At 45.8% G+C, this 21094-nt stretch overlaps 1 protein-coding gene across 5 annotated transcripts; it reads left to right on the forward strand.

Annotated features, from left to right (window-relative positions):
* The first annotated feature begins 319 nt into the window (after positions 1–319).
* Positions 320–21094, forward strand: C6H4orf54 (chromosome 6 C4orf54 homolog). Of its 5 annotated transcripts, none has more exons than XR_008199603.1 (4): positions 2241–2477; positions 3297–8740; positions 16437–16562; positions 20552–21094. XR_008199603.1 is itself a non-coding variant. In XM_052642261.1 (3 exons), exon 2 carries the CDS (start codon positions 3328–3330, stop codon positions 8701–8703), a length of 5376 nt encoding a protein of 1791 aa, XP_052498221.1. In that variant the 5' UTR covers positions 320–600; positions 3297–3327; the 3' UTR covers positions 8704–8740; positions 16437–17594. The 5 variants fall into 5 exon arrangements, 3 of the variants coding, with proteins under 3 accessions (XP_052498221.1, XP_052498219.1, XP_052498220.1); XR_008199604.1 differs by having other exon boundaries at positions 16437–16558; XM_052642261.1 differs by lacking the exons at positions 2241–2477; positions 20552–21094 and adding an exon at positions 320–600 and having other exon boundaries at positions 16437–17594.

Raw genomic sequence — 21094 nt, forward strand, 5'->3', positions numbered from 1 at the left:
TTCAGAGATAAATATAACGACATGAGTCATTTCCTTTGTTGCTCTTTGAATTCCCATATAAAGTTATCTACTGAGTATACCTTGCCTAGTCTAGCAAGTATGCTTGCTTAGCATGGGTTAATGCTGGTGATATTAGTCACTGCTAATTGCTCAAGAGCTGAGATCAGGTAGGCAATCACTGAGTTCATCTGTAAAAAAAAAAAATGACTGTAGTCATGTTAGGAATAAATGGCTCTATGGCTAATGAATGATGAAAAATTATCTCATCAAAACTGAAATTATTTCACAGTAGCATATACTAATCTAGAGCTCTGGAAATGCCAGGAAGCAGACGCTTGGTGCTTTAGTCTTACTTTACTCTATGATTGGTCCTTGTTTTTCCATTTATGAGTTTCTTTAAAAAAATTTTTTTTAATAGAGTCTTCCTACTCCAAATTTTCTGCTTTTTTGATTTTTAAATAGAACTTGTGGTTTGAATTAAACTCTACTTGTTGGAAATTGACCTCACTTGAAAAAGGCCAATTTTTTTTTCTACAAATTTTTTTCCTATGCTGGCATTGACTTAGAATAGAGAAAAGGAGCCACACAGGTATTTTGGAGGTAAGTGCCTATTTTAAGTTAATCTTCTCTCTTTGTGGGGAGTTTGGGCTAGGGTTTACTCTCTGGAAGAAGCAAAACTCTGGAAGTAAGCTTCTAGAACTCAGGACATTGAATAATTATGCTTAACCTACATCCAGGGCATCTGACCTTTCAATTCTGTGCTTTGCCAACTGCAAGGCAAAACTGCTAAAATCTATTGAGTTGTCATGACAGACAGGGCCATATGGAAAGTGCTGGAAACATTTCTTCTTGAGGTATAATTGCCTTGATGGGCAGAAACTCAGTTTTCTAATCAGCTGAGGAGTGTGTATGGCCCACAGTGTTTTGAGGTAGTATTCGGGGTTTCTCATCCCAGGCTTCAAAGCAAAATTAAAATGGGGCTTTGGAAGTATTCTGCTTGCCTGGAGGAGACAAATATATTTTATTTATAGGCTCATGTTCCTTAATCTCTGAATACATAATGTGAACGCAGGCTGATGATATAAACAAAACAAAACCAAGAAATGGTTACATGGCTTATTTTGTGGTCATTCAGATGAAGTAGCCTAGGACGTCCTGCTCCAGTCTAATTGGGCGTCTGTGTGTAGCAGAGAGTATTTGAGTATGGAAGTCAGCAAGGCAGTGTAGCAACATGGTGAAGGGGCGAGCTGTAGAACCAGACAGCCTGGGTTTGAATTCTGCTCTATAATTTCTTGGGCTTCCCTGGTGGCTCAGAGGGTAAAGCATCTGCTTACAATGCTGGAGACCGGGGTTCGATCCCTAGATCAGGGAGACCCCCTGGAGAAGGAAATGGCAACCCACTCCAGCACTCTTAGCCTGAAAAATTCCATGGACGGAGAAGTCTGGTAGGCTACAGTCCATGGGGTTGCAAAGAGTCGGACACGACTGAGCAACTTCACTATAATTTCTTAACATCTCTGTGCTTCAGCTTTTCCGCCTGTTAATTCACTACAATTATTGTACCTAACTTACCCAGCTGTAATGAGAATTAAATAAATAAATACAGACACATCCAAAAGTGCCTCAGATAATGCCTCACACACAGTAAACACTATGTAACTCTTAGTTATAACTATTGCAATTCACAATTTTTTTATCATTAAGAATCTAGGATTTTGTGCCATTACACCTGGCTCCATAATCAAAAATTTGATCACAAATTTAGCAAGTCCCTGCTTTCTCTCTCACTTTTTTGTTCTTTCATTCTCTCCCTCTCTGCTTCTATTTCCTTTTCTCTTCTACTCTCTGCCTCTAGCATTCTGGCTCTCTACCCACATTGTGATACTTGATATTTCCAGCCTTCCCTATGTCGTGTTTTCAATGGCAGTGATGTGGGCAGGAGAGACTTGTCCCGGGAGAATGGCAGGGCTGCACTTTCCACATCCCATGGATGAGAAGGTGGATGCCTCAGTTGCTAGGGGCTCCCACTCCATACCTCCCCCCACGCCCAGCCAGAGGAAGGAACATTTTTCAGTGCGGGGGTGGCCTTCATGTTGGAAGGGGATGGTTGATGGTGTTATTTTTGTTTCCCACAAATGTGAATGTTTAAAATAGTGCTTTATTCAATCGGCATAAGTGACACATAGACTATGTATAGTGGTGGAACTGGGCCTGGCAGGTGATGGGAGCCAGATCTCACCAAACCAAGAGTTGTGATTCTCCACTGATAGACCCAAGGGATCTGCTCTGAGGATGGCCAGCACAGAACTGCCATCTGGGGTTGCCTGGCAAATACACTGGCACAACTCCTGGATTGTTTGAGATGAAAGGATCTCAGAGCCAGCGACCTAGGCTTCTGGCTTCGGTGCCATGGGGCATGCCAGTGGGCCACATTTCCTCTCTGGGCCTCCCTGCCAGCCGCATTGCACTCGTGAAGGGTAAGTGTATTCGCTGTTCTCCCGTGCCTTCTCAGTCAGTGCCCTGCAGGTCTGGAATCGAGCCAGTGTAACTGAATCGTGAGGCTGCGGCTCAGGCTATATATATAATTGGAGGTTTATTGTCTTGCCATGGTTTTGGAAGTTTAGGGAACTTTTTGAGATTGTAGGGATTTGAAGTAGTGTCATTTTGGAACCACGTGGTGCTTTTTAGTGACTTTAATTAAAAGTTTATTTCAAGTGTTTGGTTTCAAGTCTCTGAAAATGCCCTTTTACACTTTAGTCAACAGTAAGGGCTGGAGGAGTTCTTCCTATTTTTAAACAAACAGATTATGTTTCATAAAGTGGAACTTTGGGGAAGGAGGGATAGAGTGTTTTATTCCTACAAAAGGTGGTATTACCAGAACTCAACTGATTTAAGATGAAAGAGAAAGAAAAGGCATAGATTTTCAGGCAAACATAAAGCTGCCATATGTCCAAAGGAGATTTTGAAGTCTTTCTGGGCTGTCCTTAATTGATTTGAAATGCACTGCTGAATTCAGATTTATTTAAGAACAAGGTGGTGGGGGGACACATTTAATCAGACTTGGGAATGAAAGACGGCAGTGAGTAAAGAATAATTTCGTACTTGCTAGACATCCCCGTAATAGATTACATAGGACATTTGGTTGATTTCAATTAGAACCCACACGTCTTCTCTACCTCCCACATTCTCTATCTCAGAGCCTCTTCTCTCTTCCCTCAAGTGTGGTTTCAGTATGACTGGGGAATGGACACTAAAAATATTTCTGGAATGACGTGACCCACTCTTACCCCATCCAGGAAAGGGACAAGGCTCCAGAAGAAACAGCACATGCTTTCCTTTCATTTCTGGAAGTCCCGGAGTCGACCTACAGATGCTGCTTCTTCCGTGGTCGATGGCATTCAGACTCCTAGCTGCCGACAGCGTCAGGCCAACAGCTGGACAGAACAGCTTGGCTGCTGGAAGCTGGCCACAGTCTCGGCCAGAGCAGCAGCCCCCTGGCCACGGACCACCTCTGCCACCCCACCCAGGAGCCTTCCTACCTCCCTCAGGTTGGCCTGGGCCCCGCCACAGGGGCTGAAGAACTGGGAGGTGGTGACGGCGGTAGCAAGGGTGCCTGCAGCCTTGGGGCCAGTCCAGGCACGTGGGACCCTGCTTCGGGCTACTCTGCAGCCCCTCCAGGGCCAGGGAGGGACCCAGGACAGTCCCATTGCTCACCACTGTCTCTTCCTGTCGCTGACACCTAGGAGAGGGCTCAGAATGGAAGGCACCCCTCCTGAACTGAATCTGCAGGCCAGATCCAAGGAGGTGGGGGACGGGGTGAGCGGAGCTCAAGATAGCCAGGAGCTAAAGCAGCAGCTGCAGCCGCTTCCCAAGCCATCAGCCTCCTCCCTGCGAGAAGCAAAATATGTGGAGATGTGCGCTTCAGCTGGAGTCCCAAGGGACAGTCCCCGGACCATGAGACTCACTCGGGAGCAGTGCCAAGGGGATCAGAGGGGCTCGAAGAATCCCCAGGAGAGAGCCCAAGACGAAGTCAGCAGTCAAGAGCGCGAAGCTCCAGCCTCACTGAAGAATTCTGGCCCCTTGGAACTCTGCAGATCCCAGCTCTCCGGTACCGATGAGGGCAGCAACCCCTTCTCTTCCTCCTCTTTCTCCTCCCCGGTGGATGGAGCAGAAGAAGGTGGCCTGTTCAAGATGGATGGCACCACCACGTCTACAGGGGCTCTGGCCACCTCGTCCTCATCCTTAGGCTTCGAGAGTGACAGTGGTGAGAATGTGCTGAGCTGCCAGCTCAAGGGAGAAGAAGGGGAAAAAGCAGGAGGACGAGGAGGGGGAGGAAGAGGGCGATGTGGGGAAGCAGATGCCACAGAGTGCAGAGACATTATTGCCAAGTCTCAGGGCAGCCGGGACCCCCCCAGAAATCAGGAGGCCCATTACATCACCACCCACGAGATCCAGCTGAGCGAGGTGGAGCAGGACATGGACTTCGACGTGGGCCTGGCCTCCCGCTGGGATTTCGAGGACAACAACGTGATCTACTCATTTGTGGACTACGCTTCCTTCGGTGGCAGCGACGAGACCCCAGAGGATGTCACCACCCTGACCGAAGAGGACGACGACAACAGCTGCTACCTTAGCACCACTCCCAGCACCAACGCCACCCGGACACCCAGCCCCACCAGCAGCGACCCCACCCGGCCCAGCGCGGGCGGCGGTGGCGGCGACACCAGCAGCACGGAAGTGGGCAGCGGCCCCTCGGACGGTGACCCCACTCCCCCACCCATGGGGCCTGGCACGGCCACCCCGCGGGAGCCCTTGCCCGAGCCCCCGGAGGCGGCTTCAGGGGCAGCAGCAGCCACCGCCGCCAGCAGCTGTGGGAACGCAGCAAGCCAGATCCTCCTATCAATCAAACCGACTTCCCGGGCTATAAATGAGCCTAGCAACGTGTGTGCAAAGCAAAACATTATTTATGCTGCCAAGCATGAAGGCGACATGAGCCTCCGCATCTCTACAGCTGCTGACCACAATTCCAGTTCGCTGAAGCAAGACCCGGCTGCAGCCGTGGCTCAGGACCATGCAAAGAAATTCATCGCCGTCCCTGCTCGCCTGCAGACCCGGTGCGGGGCCATCCGGGCGAAGGAGCTGGTGGACTACTCCAGTGGAGCCTCCAGTGCCGTGAGCGAGCTGGACGATGCGGACAAAGAGGTGCGTAATCTCACCTCCCGGGCCTTCCGGAGCCTCGCTTACCCCTACTTTGAGGCTCTGAACATCAGCTCCCGGGAGTCCTCCGTGCTCTCCGAAGTCGGCTTTGGGCGCTGGTCGACCTTCCTGGACTTAAAATGTGGAGGTGTTGGAGCCAGGGTGGAACAGAGCCTCCTGAGGAGCAGCGCGGCCTCAGTGGCTGCAGGGCTGAGGAAGGGCGGTGCGGCCAGGACCACGGCAGACCAGCTCTACATCCAATCCAAGAAGTCCCAGACCAAGGCCTTGGAGTTCGTGGTCAGCAAAGTCGAGGGTGAGATCAAACACGTGGAAACACCTCTGTGTTTCCAGAAGCAGGTCCAGTCAGGTCCGCGCGTGGTCACCCTTCTCGAGCCTCTGAATTTACGCAGTGAGAGCAAAGCCAGCTTGGCCGCGGGGCCCTGCAAGGCCACCAAAGGCCCCAGCAAGGGCCCCGGGTCGGTGTACACGGATGATGGCTCAGAGACCTCCGAGAGCGGCAAGCCGGCCTCCCGCGCTGATGGCCCCCAGAAGTCCAAGTTTGCTTCCAGCCTGCTCAAAAATGTCATCTCCAAGAAGATGCAGAGGGAACACGAGTTCAAAATGGAGAGGGGAGAACTCAGCGACACATCCCACCATCACCTCTCCAGCACCTCCAAGGAGACGGAGGGCCCTCCGCCCGGGGCTGAGAAGCAGCGCGAGAGGCGCCTGCAGAGGCAGAGTTCTCGCCACTCGGAGGCCGGCTCCGAGTACACGGTGGTCAGCATGTCCGATGCCGGGGGGGAGGGGGCCGTAGCTGGGTCTAAATCCCCCATCTTCAAAGCCAGCGCCCCTCGGGAGAGCCACGCAGGCTCCGGCCGTCATTTTGCCGATGGACTCCCAGAAGTGTGTGAAATTAAAAAGAGTGCCTCAGAGACTGTCAAGGGCATCTTCCTCCGCAGTCAGAACAGTGCATTCCGGTCCTGGAAGGAGAAAGAGGCTGAGAAGCGAGAAGAAAGGGCCCCCGTTGGGAAGCTGAAACTCCCCAAGGGGGGTGACTGGAGGGCCGACCTGGGGGAGATCTCTGCCAGCAAGTCCACCATCATGTCTCGCCTCTTCGTCCCCAACATCCAGCAGACACCCAGGGATAAGCAGCCGGGGAAGCAGGCCACCAAGTACCCTGCTGCTCAGGCCACCTCCACGGCAGTGATCCGACCCAAGGCTCCCGAAATCAAGATCCGCCTGGGGAGCGTGCAGCAGCCGAGCTCGGACTTCAACATTGCCAAGTTGCTCACGCCCAAACTGGCCAGCGGCAGTGCCTCCAACCTCTTCAAGACCGTTGAGGACAACAGCAGGGCCCAGCAGAAGCTCTTCCGGGGGGACAACCTGGAAAAAGTGCCCCAGTTCCAGGTGAGAGACGTCAGGGACAAGTCCAAGGCTCAAGGCCCCCTCCATCAGGTGAGAGATGTCCGGAAACTAATCAAGGGGTCAGGGGACAGCAGTGACAAGGGCAGCGTTACCCCAGAGCAGGGGCTGACTGGGCCCAAACCCAAGCAGCTGGCTCCTGCCACTGGGGGATCCGGATCCTTGTCCCCCATGGTGATCACGTGCCAGGCTGTGGTGAACCCCAGGGAGGACAGCACCGAGCGAGAGCCCAGGGAGAATGCGGGCAAGGGAGGCGGCCGGGTCCTGAACTCCTCCTCGCCAGAAGGGACAGTTTTGGTGCACAGGGCATCTGGCAGGCTGCCGGTGGCCACCATCGCCCCCAACAAGCCTGAGCAGGGCTCCTACCTGCCTGTGCTCAAGATCGTCTCCAAGGCTCAGAGGACCCCAGAGAAGGTCAAGGAGGAGGAGGTCAAGGAGGAAGGGAAAGGCCCCAAGACATCTCGGAATGCCCTGGAGAAGCTGACGGCGGCCGTGAGGTCCATGGAAGAGCTGTACAGCTTCAACAGGAACGAGTGGAAGCGGAAAAGTGACCCCTTGCCTCTGCTGACCGACAGCCACGTCCTGTCGCTCATCGCCAGCGAGGAGAGGGAAGGGGCCGGGGCTGCTGACCCCGACAAGTTGGCCAGACGGCTGGGTGAGGCGGAGGAGCCACGGGGCATCGGGAACAAAGGTGGGGTGGTCCTCAGAGGGGGCCCAGAGCGTCTACAGCGGAGAAACTCCAACCCCAGCACCGAGAGTGTGTCTGCCCGTGCGGCTGCCTTTGAGAACTTGGCCAGGGAGCGGCCCCGGTCCCTCTATATTCCGCCAGTGCACAAGGATGTGGACAGAACCCAGCCCCTGCCCCCGCTCCCCAGCCAACGGAACGTCTTCACTGTGAGTGCCAGCAGCACCCAGAAAACTGGGGGAGTCGCTGGCAAGTTCCCGCAAGGCCCTTCTCCAGAGAGTCCCTCGGCAGCCGCCAAGGGAATCAAATCGCAGGGACTGCGGTCCCTCAAGATCTCTCCGGCCACCCGGGCACCTCTGGAAGAGGTGACCAACAGGAAAATCGGCAGCAATTTGGAAAAGAGCAATAGTGACTGTGAGAATTACCTGACCATCCCTCTTAAAGGAAGCTCTGCAGCTGGAGAGCTTCCAGGCAGGCCTGGGGCAGGGAGGGAGGGACCCCCAGCTTCTTCAGCCACGGCCACTCTCTGCAGCTTGCCCCCCCTGAGTGCCCGCAGTCAGGTCCCCACTAGTCCCAAGGGCTCTCAGGTCAGTGGAACCAGCCGGCCAGCTTGGCGCACCAAACCTGACCACCCCCGGGAGACAGTAGCTGCCCCTGCGGGGCCCCAGAGCCCTGAGCATCCCCCCACCGCTATCTACCACCAGCAGCCACTGCCCTTCACCCTACAGAGTGCCCAGCCCCAGGTCCTCTGCTTCTCCCCTCCAGGCATGCCAGCCCCGGCACCTGCCGCCCCAGCTCCTGTCCCCACAGACCCCTTCCAGCAGCCCCCACCTCAGCAGACCCAGCGCAAGATGCTCCTGGATGTGACCACCGGCCAGTACTATCTGGTGGACACACCAGTACAGCCCATGACCCGGAGACTGTTTGACCCTGAGACGGGGCAGTATGTGGACGTGCCAATGACCTCCCAGCAGCAGGCAGTGGCTCCCATGTCCCTCCCTGTGCCTCCTCTGGCCCTGAGTCCTGGGGCCTATGGACCCACTTACATGATCTACCCCGGGTTTCTGCCCACGGTGCTGCCCGCCAATGCCCTGCAGCCCACACCAATTGCTCGCACTCCAGGGGGCGGTGAGCTCTCCCCACTGGCAGCAGAGCCCCCCAGCAAAGAGGCAGCTGCAGCATTCACTGAGGCCCCCTACTTCATGGCCTCTGGTCAGTCTCCCGCCTCCTCTTCCTCCTCTGCCCCGGCAGCCACCTCCCAGCTCGTGGGGGCCAAGGGCTTTGCCCAGCTGCATGGCAAGCCTGTCATCAGCATCACCTCACAGCCCCTGGGGCCGAGGATCATCGCACCCCCCTCCTTTGACGGCACCACCATGAGCTTCGTGGTGGAACACAGATGATGAGTGGTCACCAGAAAGCCGAAGGGAGCAGCTGCTGGTGAGTGACCATCACTTTGATAATCAGGTTTGAGGGATTAAGAGGAGTCCTAATGCTTTGTGTTTGAAGTCGCAGGTTTATAGCAGAGGAGGTATTTTCGTAAGAATAGAACCCCATTCAAATTATTAGGGAGCTAATTTTCCTGCGAAGCGTCCTTCTCTCCCCACTCCTCAGCCCCACGGCTGGCCTTTTCCCTTTGACCTTTTCAAATTGCCTGAGTGTTTTTCCCACAGTGAGTAGGAGGGATCTATCAGGATTAGCCTTGGGTGAAGGTTGGCAGGGGGAAGAAGTGAAAACCTGGTCTGGATTTTGTGGAGTGAGCCTTATTCCTTGCAGCCCAAGTGACAGAGGCACAGGACATCTTTGGAAACACCGTTACTCTGGTTGCTCCTCAGAGTAAGGAGAGTCAAAGGCTGACATTTTCTTGTTAAGAGGTTTTCTAAAATCTGCAGAATGGCTTCTGTCCATCCCCCACATCTTTCTCTTGAAGTTTCTTATACAAAGAGCCTATTTTTAAGGTCTCGTTTTTGCTTTCAGACAATCAGAATACTTTGTTTAGGCAAGTCCAAAGTTTTTACAAAGTCTTTAAGGTATTTTACACACACACACACACACACACACACACACACACACACACACACACACGCGCGCGCGCAAACACAGCTTGACCCCTATGGGATGGAAGATTCCCAAGCTGCAGTGGCTCCTGGGGTGAAGCTGCTGTGTTTGATCCAGTCTGTTCAGAGTGAATCTACTATGCTCTGCTGGGAATGCCTACAAGGCACCCTTTCCTATCTACATTCTCTCCCATCAGAAAAGAATCAACTCCCCCTTGTTCCCCTCTCTAAAAGAAGTAGATGTGGATTCTGACAGTCCAGGAACTTGATAGGAAGGGGAGCCAGATTTTCTGAACCAGGACACTTTAGGTCAAGCACATAAGGCAGGGGCAACCTTCAGACAGGCTTCCCTGGTGGCCCAGTGGTGAAAGGGAGATGCAGGTTCAATCCCTGGTTTGGAAAGATCCCCTGGAGAAGGAAATGGCAACCCATTGCAGTATTCTTGCCTGGAGAATTCCACGAACGGAGGAGCCTGGTGGGCTACAGTCCATGGGGTCGTAAGAGATGGACATGACTGAGAAGCTAAACACACACACACACACACCGTTCAGATACAGCAGGATGCTGCTGGCACTGGGCGGACAGATTTGCCCTCTCCTTCTCCTGTGTCTTCACATGAGGAAGGGTTGACAGCATAAATGCTTCTATGGGGTTTCATACCTTGCTAAGAGCATACTGAACTAAGAAAGGAGAGGAAGAGGGGAGGAACCCTTTCTATGCTTACATGGAAAAAATAAGCCATTCCTGTCTTCTCTGTATTGAAAAGAACGAGAGGAACATTGTTTCTTTATGAAATGAAAAACCAATTGTGTTTTCTGGGGCATGCAAACTCTCTAGGACTCATGACAACTGTGTGTCAATGATTTCTACTGCTCAACATTTGTGTGAATGTCAGATCATGTAACAGTTGTTGCAAAATATAAAAGTTTTCCAAATTAAGGGATTTTACTATGTATTATATTTACTAGGCTGAAAAATAAACAATAGACCACTGTTCAATAATCCTTGGATCTTCCTCTAAAAATTCAGGTAAAAGCACAACCCTCATTTCACTTCTAATCTAGAAATAGATGATTCGAATTCTTCCTTTCCAAGAATTTGCAATGGGCCGTATGTAATGAACACAAATAAAGAAGGGAGGGAAAGATTAAAGATAAATAATGCAACTGTTGTTCAATGTAGAAAATAAAGAAATATGCATGTGGAAGAGGCCCCAATTTAGAGACAGCTTTGCAGAAGAAAAGAAGTAGCCTCTAGACAAAAGTGTTTTCATCTTCTGGACAGGTGGGATGTTTACCTAAGGCTGTTTGGGAGCAGCTAATCCTGGGAGGCCTTTGTGTGAGTTGTGGAGGCGCAGGGCAAGGGGAAAGGAGGACAGGGCCCCGAGGAGGGAGGAAGTGGCACAGGCTAGCTCCGTGTCCTGTCGCAGCTGCCTCTGGCCCTTCTCCTGTCTGCTGAGTCTGGAGAGATTAGGCCGGCGTGGTTTCCATCAGACACAAATACAAACCCAGGTTTTTTGCACTAGAGATTTGAACAGTGATTTCTTTGAAAGCTTTTCCTTTCTTTAACATTTATTTTACTCCACAACCCTGAAGATAGACAGAAAGGCAAAAGCTGGCTTTAAGATTTAAGGCTAGTCAGGGAAATAACTGGGGCTTCCCTGGTGGCTCAGAAGGTAAAGAATCTACCTGCAATGCAGCGACCTGGGTCGAGAAGATCCCCTAGAGAAGGGAATGGCAACTGACTCCAGGATTCTTGCCTGGAGAACTCTGTCGACAGAGGAGCCTGGCAGACTACAGTCCATGGGGTTTCACAGAGTCAGATACAACTGAGCAATTGATACACATACTCACACAAATACATGCACACACAGAGGAGTTAATTATTAGCTTTCTGTGTATAGGTGAAAATCTAATTACCCAAATTCAGCTGATAACTAAAATCCTTCAAGACTCAGCATCCTGAAAGTTCTATGCCACTTGCCAAAGAAAAGTCAGGTTTTAAAAAAAGGAAATGTATAGTTTTTTTCCTTGTGTGAAAAAATTTAAACATGGTTCAGATACAGCAAGAATTACATGGTACACCCCCCTTCATCTGTTGGTGTTTGTACAAACAGTCAGTGTGAGAAGGCCTGGAAGCTAGTTTCAGTTTAAGATTTCCTTTGAAAAGTAGACTTATTCCAGAGTATTTTCTTGAGGTAGAGTAGGGTTTTATGTGCCCCTCTCAACTAAGAAGTCACATAAATGACTTGATCCAAACATAGCATTTCATAGAGAAGAAAACTGGGGCTTTAGAAAGAAGTGGTTTTGCTGAGGTCTCCAGAGAGGGAGAGAACCAGGACCCAAGGGGCTGGCTCCTGGCTCCTGGACCACACAGTATGCTGTTTGTTTGTTGGTAGGAGTCATGAAACAAAAAAAGGATGGCAGAGGAGCCTAATGAGCCCAGGACTGGCAGCCAGGACACCTCGGACCTGCTCTGATTCTCTTGACTTTTGTAAAATGAATGTTTAATAAAATGCACTAACTCCTTCATTCATTCCACAAGCATGAATTACATGTTTACACTCCATCAGCCACGGTGAACTCTGTGGTGAGGCTATGAGCCCACATGTGACCATCCTATTAATACAAGCCAGGAGCCTGCACTCCAGCTGGAAGACATAAGCTGAACACACAGAACCGCAAAACCAGTGTTCAAATCCTGTCTTAACCTTTAAGATTCCTTCCAGCTCAAATAATAAGTATTTCATCATCTATTTTTAGCTGCACGTTGTAACCAGGAGCCTTACTTTCTCCCCCGTATAGATTTGAGTATACCCAGCTGCTGCTCCTCTTGGATTATTCTGGTATGAATTTTCCTCTCGTTTCCCTTTCATAGGTGTGTCTTTACTATTTCTCTTCTTCCTGTGAACAAAATTGCAGTGTTCCTCAATCTTTGCCTGGTCACAACCCATCTCAGAAGCTAAGTAGTAATATTATGTATTTTATTTGTATTTAGCAACGACATCACACAGTGTGATAAATGGACCAAATTGTTCCCAGCTGGTGGCCAGAGAGTTACAACAGAAACCCACTGGGAACACACCAGTGTGCTGGGCATACCAGTTCAAAACGTCCTAACTCTCTCCTTTTTTGTTAGGCCTCTTCTGTTTTAGGCCTTTGTTGTTTGTTATGTTTCGTTTTGGAAGTCCCTTCTCCACAGTATCTTTGATGCCTTTTCTGATGAGATTATTTTTATTTTAGATTTCTGTCATTTGAGGCATGTAGCTATATTTTTCCTTCCCTAACATGTTCAGTCGCCTGCTTTCTCCTGCCCACCCACTTACATGCTGTATTTTTGCTTTAAAATTGTATCTGAGACTTGATACTAAATACCATTTACAAGGGCATAAAGATAAGCAGGTAATAATAACAACAGAAAACTTTCATTGGCACCATGCCTGCCACCCAGTGGGGACTGCAATTATTTTGTTTCCTTTGAACGTCTTTTCTTTTTTTAATACTTGACCCATTTGCTTCTTCATTTCTGAGTGTGCTATATACTGTTCCTGTGTCATTGTTCTTTCTTTTTCTCCTCACTTCTTCAGAGTTATTTCTACCTCCTGAGTAGAGCCCCAGACATCAGCAACTGAAGAGGAAGGAGAAAGGGAGCAGATTTAGGGGAAACTATTTTCATAGGGTTATCTAAAGGGGCCCCATGGGGTCCTTAGATCATCAAACCCTGTCCCCTTATGTAAAGATGGCAGGAGAAAATTCAGGCTAACCCCTCTGAAGTCATAGTGTCCATCTAGGGCAGAACTGGGGCTCAGAACTGAAGTATCCCAGACCAGAGTCTGTTTCCATTTGCCTCTTTCTTAATGCTGCCCAGTCCCCTTCTCTTTTTCTCCCACTCTTCCCTCTGCTCCTCCATCCTGGGGTCGGGCCCACACCTTACTTTCCCTCTTTTCCTCCCCTTCCATTTGTTTGAGAATTTTCTTTCTGTTTTTTGATCATTTCTTTGTGGCGGCTCCCTCACCTGTGTTCTTGGCAGCCTTGCGCACGAGGTCAGAGGGCGGGCTGCAGGCAACACGCTCGACGTTTCATTTTCAGCTCATCCCATGATCACATTACTGAATCAATTCATTTATATCTATTTTTTTCTACCTTGATTGTGGCTTCCTCTCCTGATGATTATATATAGCTGCTGCTGTATTATCTTCCTTTTGTCTTTTTTTTTTTTTTTTTTTTTTGTATTTCTTTTCTCCCTTTCTCTTTCCTGGGATTGTAACTTTCCTCATTCTTATTATTTTGTGCTTTTCTCTACAGGTTTTTTTTTTTTTTTTCATTGTATTTTCCTCAAACCTCTATAAAATTAATAAGAAAGGAAAATTAAGAGCTAATGTGTATTCATTTATTATATACCAAGATTTAACATCATGCTGCTTGTCTTTAAGCCAGTGGGTACTTTCTTATCCCCATTTGACAAATGAAAAAATAATTTGTCCCAGATCAAGAGACCAGCTGAAATCCAGGCCCTTTGAGCTCAGTGGCCATGTGTTGCCCACTTTCTCCCTCTCTGCCCTGCACATCTCAGTTCCTTGTGAATTGTCCCTCTTTCTTAACTGGGAAAAAGGGAGAGAATAAGGTAGGAAACTGATCCTGAATCTGGCAATGTCTAGCATATATTAAGCCTCCATGTGTGTTTCTCTTTTGATTAAAAAATTAGCTCTCATTAGTCATTAGAACACTGTACATCCCAAAGAGAAATAGTTTCAGCACTTCTAGGGGCTGTGGCTGTCAGTGTTTGTATGGATGGGGTGGGGTAATCTGTGTTGGCGGGGAGGACAGGTAACTCGGCGGGGGGGGTGGGGAGCAGGTGTGGAATGTCACTTGAAAGCAGGGTCTGCTAAATGCCAATGGGGACATGCATTTCAGTCCAAAGGAAGCTGTGTGGCTTTGACTAAAACCCAGGTATGTGTGCCTTGAAGTCAGGCACCCGGACTCAAAGTCTTCCCCCAGACAAATGATTCACCCTCTCTGGACCTCAATTTCCTCAAGGGTAAAGTGGGGATACCTTGCAGGAGCATTGTGAAGACTGAATCATAAAATCACTGCAAAGGACATGGCACACAGTCCATGCCCTGTCATAAGAGTTCAATCTTCCTTGGAGACTAGACGCCCCTCATCTCTCTGGGGCCTCCACCAAGACAGAAAGTCAGCCCTTTTTCCTGCATACTCTCAGGGAAGCACCAGGGGCCGGTATGCAGGATTTCTTAGTATTTCTTCAAACCGGAGGTCATGCTCACAGCTCTGCATGCTGCCTGGCCCCCTGGGGCAGGAGTTGGCTGTGGTCAGGGTTCTCTAGTATCCCCACGCTTTTCAGCATGTTATACAGCTCCTGGCATAGGGTGCCAGCTGCATGTGGTGGTTTTCCCCTCTCTCTGGGTGCAGGCCCGTGTGGAGCAAGGGAGAGTCTGACCCAACATCCCAGCTGAACTCTGTCATGGGTTCCGTCCTAAAATCATGGGAAGTCATCCAGGCCAGACTGCCTGGTGACAGTACAGTCACTCCCTCCCTTCTCTGACTTCGTCATGAGCCTCTGCCAGGTTCAACTGGCAATCATTATTTTAGCCTTAATAGGAATTGGAGCAACCGTATTACTTTCAAGATTTTAAACATAGATCCTCTAAAGTTAATATACAGGGTTCCTCCATCCATTGGATTTTCCAGGCAAGAATACTGGAGTGGGGTGCCATTTCCTTCTCCAATTAGCAGAAGCAATATCCCACAAATGAGTGGAAAGATGTTATCTAGACAAGTCCCTGAAAATGATCCCAGCAATTGGTAGAAACAGATTTCTCCTCCATTCCTCAGCTTGCTCTCCCCATCCTGGGGTGTTCCCTCTCTCTTTGTCTCTCTCTCACACTGTTTCTCTCTGTCTCTCTCCCCTCTCTGCTCAAGGAGTCCTTACAAACTTTGCTTCACGACAGGACTCAGCCTGAGTTGTCCTTAGATCCATGTTGACATTTTTCTTCTTGGTCTCCTATTTTCTCCTCCCCTTGTAATTATGCTTTCTTTTCCTGTTCTGTGTGTCCTAAGGTAGAAAACCTTTAGCAAATGAGAAGTTTCCAGACCCACAACAGTCCCTTTTCTCTTGAAAGTCATTTCTTGATATCAAGTACAGAAGGGTAAAATCAACAAACTTGAAATGTATACATATGAGCTCTAAACCTATAATTAATCTTATAGACTTCTTTTTCCTTAAGCATATATTTAACACAGGTCAGTTTCTAGATGGCAGGATTAAAATATCCTTTGCCACTCTACTCTGATTGCATATAATTGATTAGATAGCTGTTATTTGATACTTGAAGGTTGTTTTTCACATGATAGAGTCGTCTAATCCCTAAAAAAATATTACCTGTAGGCCACTCTATTTTTGTCTTCATAGTATTATGTTCAAATTTCAACTCCCAAAGGTTAATTTTAAAAAGTTCTTTAGGCAAAGTTCTATTAGATATGCACTATATAGAGAGATTGACAGAAAGAAAGGGCTAATTTTCAGTAAGATTTTGAACACATCAGTGCTTGTTCTAAAATGAATTGAAATAAGTTATAGACTCTAACCAGTATATCTCATTTCAAACAAAATGCACAGTATGAAATTCCACACAATTTAGGTGGTGACCATTCACTTTAGAGTATAGAGTTTATTCATTTAACTAAATTAATATCTCATGTTAATTTCAAATGTTTCAATTAAAATATCATTTTTGTATGTTTTAAGAACATATCTGTTATACTATTTTCTGTTATGGATGATTTCAGTAAAACTAAATATTTAACTCTTTGAATGGATTGACTGTATTTAATTCAAGTTTCAAAAAGATGTTCCATTTGGGGCAATTTCGTGAAGTCAGTAGGATGTCTAGTAGGTTCAGAAACACATTCTCCAATTTTAAAATGTGAACTTCAGCATTATTCACACAGAAATTAGCCAAATAGTTAAATAAAATGTATCTTGGCATTTTGCTTGCTTCCTCAAGACTGAAATTTACTTTTGGAACTAACAGTCTTTTCTTTGACTATGTTTGTTTATAGGAGCAAGACAGAAAGATGGACAAACCTTCTTAAATCTGAAGGCTTCATTGTAACAACACTAAGAACCACCAGAAAAACTTCCCCTAGATACGTTATTCTTAGTTTTTGCTTCTTATAAACAAGTGTGTAAGTTTCTATATTTTTCTGAATAACCCTGTTAAGACACTTTGTGTTATTGCTGATTGAATGGTTGCGTTTTTTTCCTATGTAAAACTATTTCCTTTTGTACTTTAATATAAGCTTTCCCTTCATCTTTCCTTCCTGCATTTGTGACTAGGCAAACCATCTCTTACATGTTCTTGTAGTTCAGTCAAAACATACAACAGAATAAGATTGGTTTTGTTGTAAACCAACAACAAATCAGTCATTTGGGTCACAAATCTCCCTACAGATTCTTACAATATATCAGCACTGGCAGGCAGAGTTGTAGCATTTGTCTGGGTTTCAATATGATGGGTCTGTATTTTGAATCATAGACCAGCCAAGCCTAGTCATTCTCTTGGTTATGTTTTACATGTCCTTTTATTTGGTTTAGCATGATTTCAAATGTGATTGTGAAAAACAGTGGTTTTAACTTTTGTGCCTTGTTTTAACTTTCCCATCGGAACAATGCCATGACACCATTTGTTGCCTTAAAATAGAATGGTTTGAAAGACTGGAGAGCCAGTGGTTGCGTTAAAGATTAAGGTCTTAGTTTCAGAAAGGTATAAAATATCTATTTCCCTCTAGAATCCAAGCTTTGCTATGAGTGTGGAGGATTATATTCTTCTTTAATGATTCCCTCCATAGTTGCATACTCCTCTCTCTCACAGATTGTTTGGAGTCTGAAGTGTGACCTGTTTGGGGTAGTGGAGCAGAAAGTGAACTCTGATTTGGTGGCTCCGATTCTCTCCAGCCATCACCACACCAATAGCAGTGATCTAGGTTTATATCACTTGCTCCTTATGGTTTTAAGAGATGTCGAGAATCCAAATCATAGAATCTTTCATTGACGTTCAATACTGCCTCAGTTGTAGCCCACTTCTGAAGGTTATTTTAGTGAGTGTTCATGGTAAGTTTCGAAGAGCTGATTGAACAGATAAATATTTAGCTCATCATAATTTATAAGTGAGTTAATATATTATATATTCAACAAATGTTAGATTGAAATATTTCTTACTTTTAAAAAGAATAACTTGAAGGTTCTCCTGGGCTTTTCAAAAAGGAATCTCCTCTTATTTACTTATTTTTTAAAAGATAAAGCATTACGGTAATTTTTAAAGCCTTATTTTTATTTTAATGATCATCAATATTGATTTTTGCTTAAAATTACATCTTGAAACCACAGAACTTTATACTGTTCATGACTGAAGATATGTTTTATGCTTCCATCTCAGTTGTACTCTTTTTAAAAAAACCTCAATTTCATATTCAGGGCTTTCCTTAAAGGGATCTTATTCTGAAAAGAAGTTCTTTTGGGTAAAAGGAAGGGTTTGAGACAGGAATAGTCAGCTCTGGTCACAATTCAATCAATCATTGGGCTGATGAGCTATGAAATGAGGAGACTGCCTCTATGAGATACGGAGCATGAAATATGGAATAGTCTCTGTATTTGGAAAAGATGTCCTTGTGCCATAATTGGGGGAAGTGTTATTCCTTTGTTATAGAAGTCATCTTACTCAACTCCATCAACAGATTCAGCCCAGAACTTAATTTTTCATTACTAGGAAGCGTCTCTCACAGCATCAGCCCTTCCTTATATTCAGTAGAGATGCTCTGGGTCTTGGTCACTTAATACTGAAACAAGAATGTAGAATCTGTTAAAGATCTCAAACATAGTACTCAAATAACTTATAATGCTTTCAGAACACCGAAATCTCAAGTATTGAACACATCCTGTGAAACTCAGATACAATTTCATAGATAGAACCAGAATTGACAAGACTATTTCAAAACTACATGTGACTTTTAGGAAAACCCAGTGCTCGTGTTTAGTCAACTACTTCCAGGTCTCCAAAAAGAGAGACATCTCCTTTCCCAGAGAATGTGATGGAGTCTTACCTACCAAGGGTCTGGGGATCCCATAAGCTACTTATCACTATTTATCATTATTTTCCCCTAACAGATCTGAGCCTCAAATTTTCACAATGAGGTAAACTAGGAAAAAAAGAACTTTTCATTTGTTGGCCCTATGAGAGAGGCCACGTCCTCTGAGAAGCTGCTTTGGTTGTAGTAAATGTCCAAGTGGTTAAAATAAGGGATTTTAAAGTAGTGTTCTATGAATACCATATCATCTGTGATAATTTCATGGTTCTCTATTTCATCAAGCCGTACAAAGCAAAGCTGCTAGGCCATTTACCACCTCAAATGATAGAGGGGAACATGTTTAAAAACATGAGGTAAATCTAAATCCTCACTTTTCATTGTTTTATTTCTTGAGGTTGTGTTGATATTTGAATGAAGTAGTTGAGTCCTTCCTTATTCAACCAAAGCTAAGTAGAAAAAGCCAGGAGTATATGAAACCTTCTGGCCCATAAAACCATCACCCTAACAGTGTCCTTTCATCTACCAAGCTACCTTTTTATGGTTTAAAAATACAAAACCATTAATAAAGCATGTAACATTTCCTATAGGGTTCCTGGAGCTTGAATCTAATTAGAATTGCAGAGTCTGCCTTTGGCCATCTCTTCTTGGGGTTACATGTGAAAATGTAGTTTTCCAGATGAACCACAGGGTATTTTGTGTAGAAATCTTGACCCATTTTCCCTTTTTCCCTGTTGGTCAAATGGTCAGGTTTAAATATGCTCCTTTTGAATTGTTGTTGGAAAACTGAACAAATTTGTAACCAGTACAACAGTTTAATTCACCAGAATGTATTTTCTTGAAAAACACTCTCTGAAATTGCCCTCAGGATGAAATGAAGCCCAAATATGCAGTTAGTGACCTAACATATTGGCTCTCTGTATGTCTGTCTGCATCTGTTATGTCTGTATGTGTATGGCTCTCTGGATATGATTGAACAAATAAGCTAATACAAATTACATTTTGACATCTTTATGATGAATCTTAAATGTTAACATGCACTTCAAAACCATCCTATGTCACTCAGAAATACATAGCTATATAAATCTTTTTAATTTCAGATTTGATTTCATCATTCTTGCCTCTTAAAGAGATCCAATGCATTTAAATTATTTTCATATTTCATAGAAATGGAAGTCTGTGTTTGTTACAAATTGAATGCTCATGCTACCTGAAATAATACTTTGGACTGCAGGACAGTGTTGATTCTTAAGTAGACTGACTATAATCTCATGATAAGTATATATTATATGTGCATGAGAAGACACATTCAGTAATAGTCTCTGTGTTTTAAAACCATCACGGTACACATTTTCCTATGTGGTGCTTGAGGAGTTTCATTCTACAGTTTACAAGGTGTAGGTTTGCACCCCAAATTCTCAGGGTATGCTATTTTACCCAAATACTTGAAAGAAAAAGGTGCCCTGTATTTTATCAGTACTGTTGAGGGGAAAAATTATGTGTAGGTTTGTTTTAGAAAACTACTTATAAAAATCAAATTCACAGAATATGTTAGGCTTTTACATAATTCCTAAAGAGGTATATGTAGAGATATGATATATATTTTCAAGAGATTGTTTCTATATTCTTAATTAATTTCTGGGTCCTAAGTAGACCTCACAGGTGCATAAAATCATTAATAAAGCATGTAGCATTTGCTAAGTTGTAACTTGAGTTTGAATCTAATAAGAATTGCAGACTCCGGTCCTCTGGGGGAAAAATAAAAACACAGGTCCATCTGTGGCACGTGTGATTACAAGGCCCAGGGGAGGATTCTGAAAACTGGAGTATTGATATACCCCATGTCTCAGAAGAGAACTGAACGTTCACAGCATTTGTAAGCTGTTACCATTCTTGTTTCATGTTGCAACTTAGAGCATATTATTAGTTGTATTTGTATTTGATTCATAATGGTGCAAAATAAAACACACACACATCAGATTTGATTTCTTTTTTTAAGTTTCATACTTGCTTTTTACAAGCTAATGTTAATGGCAAAAAGTCCTTTCCAGGGCTTCCTGAAATTACCTATCATCCTTGTATCCTTTTTCTAGCAGGTGGTCCTTTCTTTTTCTCCCCCTTTGAAGATGTTGGTTTCTATATTTACACTGAACTCAGCTTATTGTACAGTAAAGACAGTGGTGGTTGAAAAGAATGTGAAGACTGAGGAAGTTAGGTCCCAAACAAAGGAGAGTAAATTGTGTGGTAAATGGAGAAAGACATTGGATAACGCTGAACTATACCTCTGACTACGAAAAAAGCCAGTGGGAAATGGAAAGAAGGTGACTGTTTAAACTGCTCTCATGATAGAAATCTTGGTGGAAGAGTTCCTACTTGAGATCTGATGTGATTCAATTATGAAATGCAGTGAGCATGCCCAGCGGGACTGTGAATCCAGCCCAACAGCTCTGAGAATGACTTTGTCAGTGTATTGCATACGGAGAAAACTACTTAGACAAGGACTCTGTGAGACTAGCCTACTTACCTTTAATTGACAGTATTTGTAAGTGATTGTGCAATCTTGTGTAATGGTCTTTTGATTCTTTTGAAAAAAAATGTTTTGTTGTTGTTTTTTCTTTTTTCCAGTAAAAGTAAAT

This window comes from Budorcas taxicolor, chromosome 6, assembly GCF_023091745.1.
Source record: "Budorcas taxicolor isolate Tak-1 chromosome 6, Takin1.1, whole genome shotgun sequence".
Lineage (NCBI taxonomy): Eukaryota > Metazoa > Chordata > Mammalia > Artiodactyla > Bovidae > Budorcas > Budorcas taxicolor.

Bases quoted from the DNA above. Each gene is read 5' to 3' on its own strand.
- C6H4orf54 (XM_052642259.1), top strand. From the start codon at position 2,410: ATGGGGCATGCCAGTGGGCCACATTTCCTCTCTGGGCCTCCCTGCCAG. The intron at 2,478-3,296 runs GTAAGTGTATTC...TACCCCATCCAG, and splicing joins CCGCATTGCACTCGTGAAGG to GAAAGGGACAAGGCTCCAGA.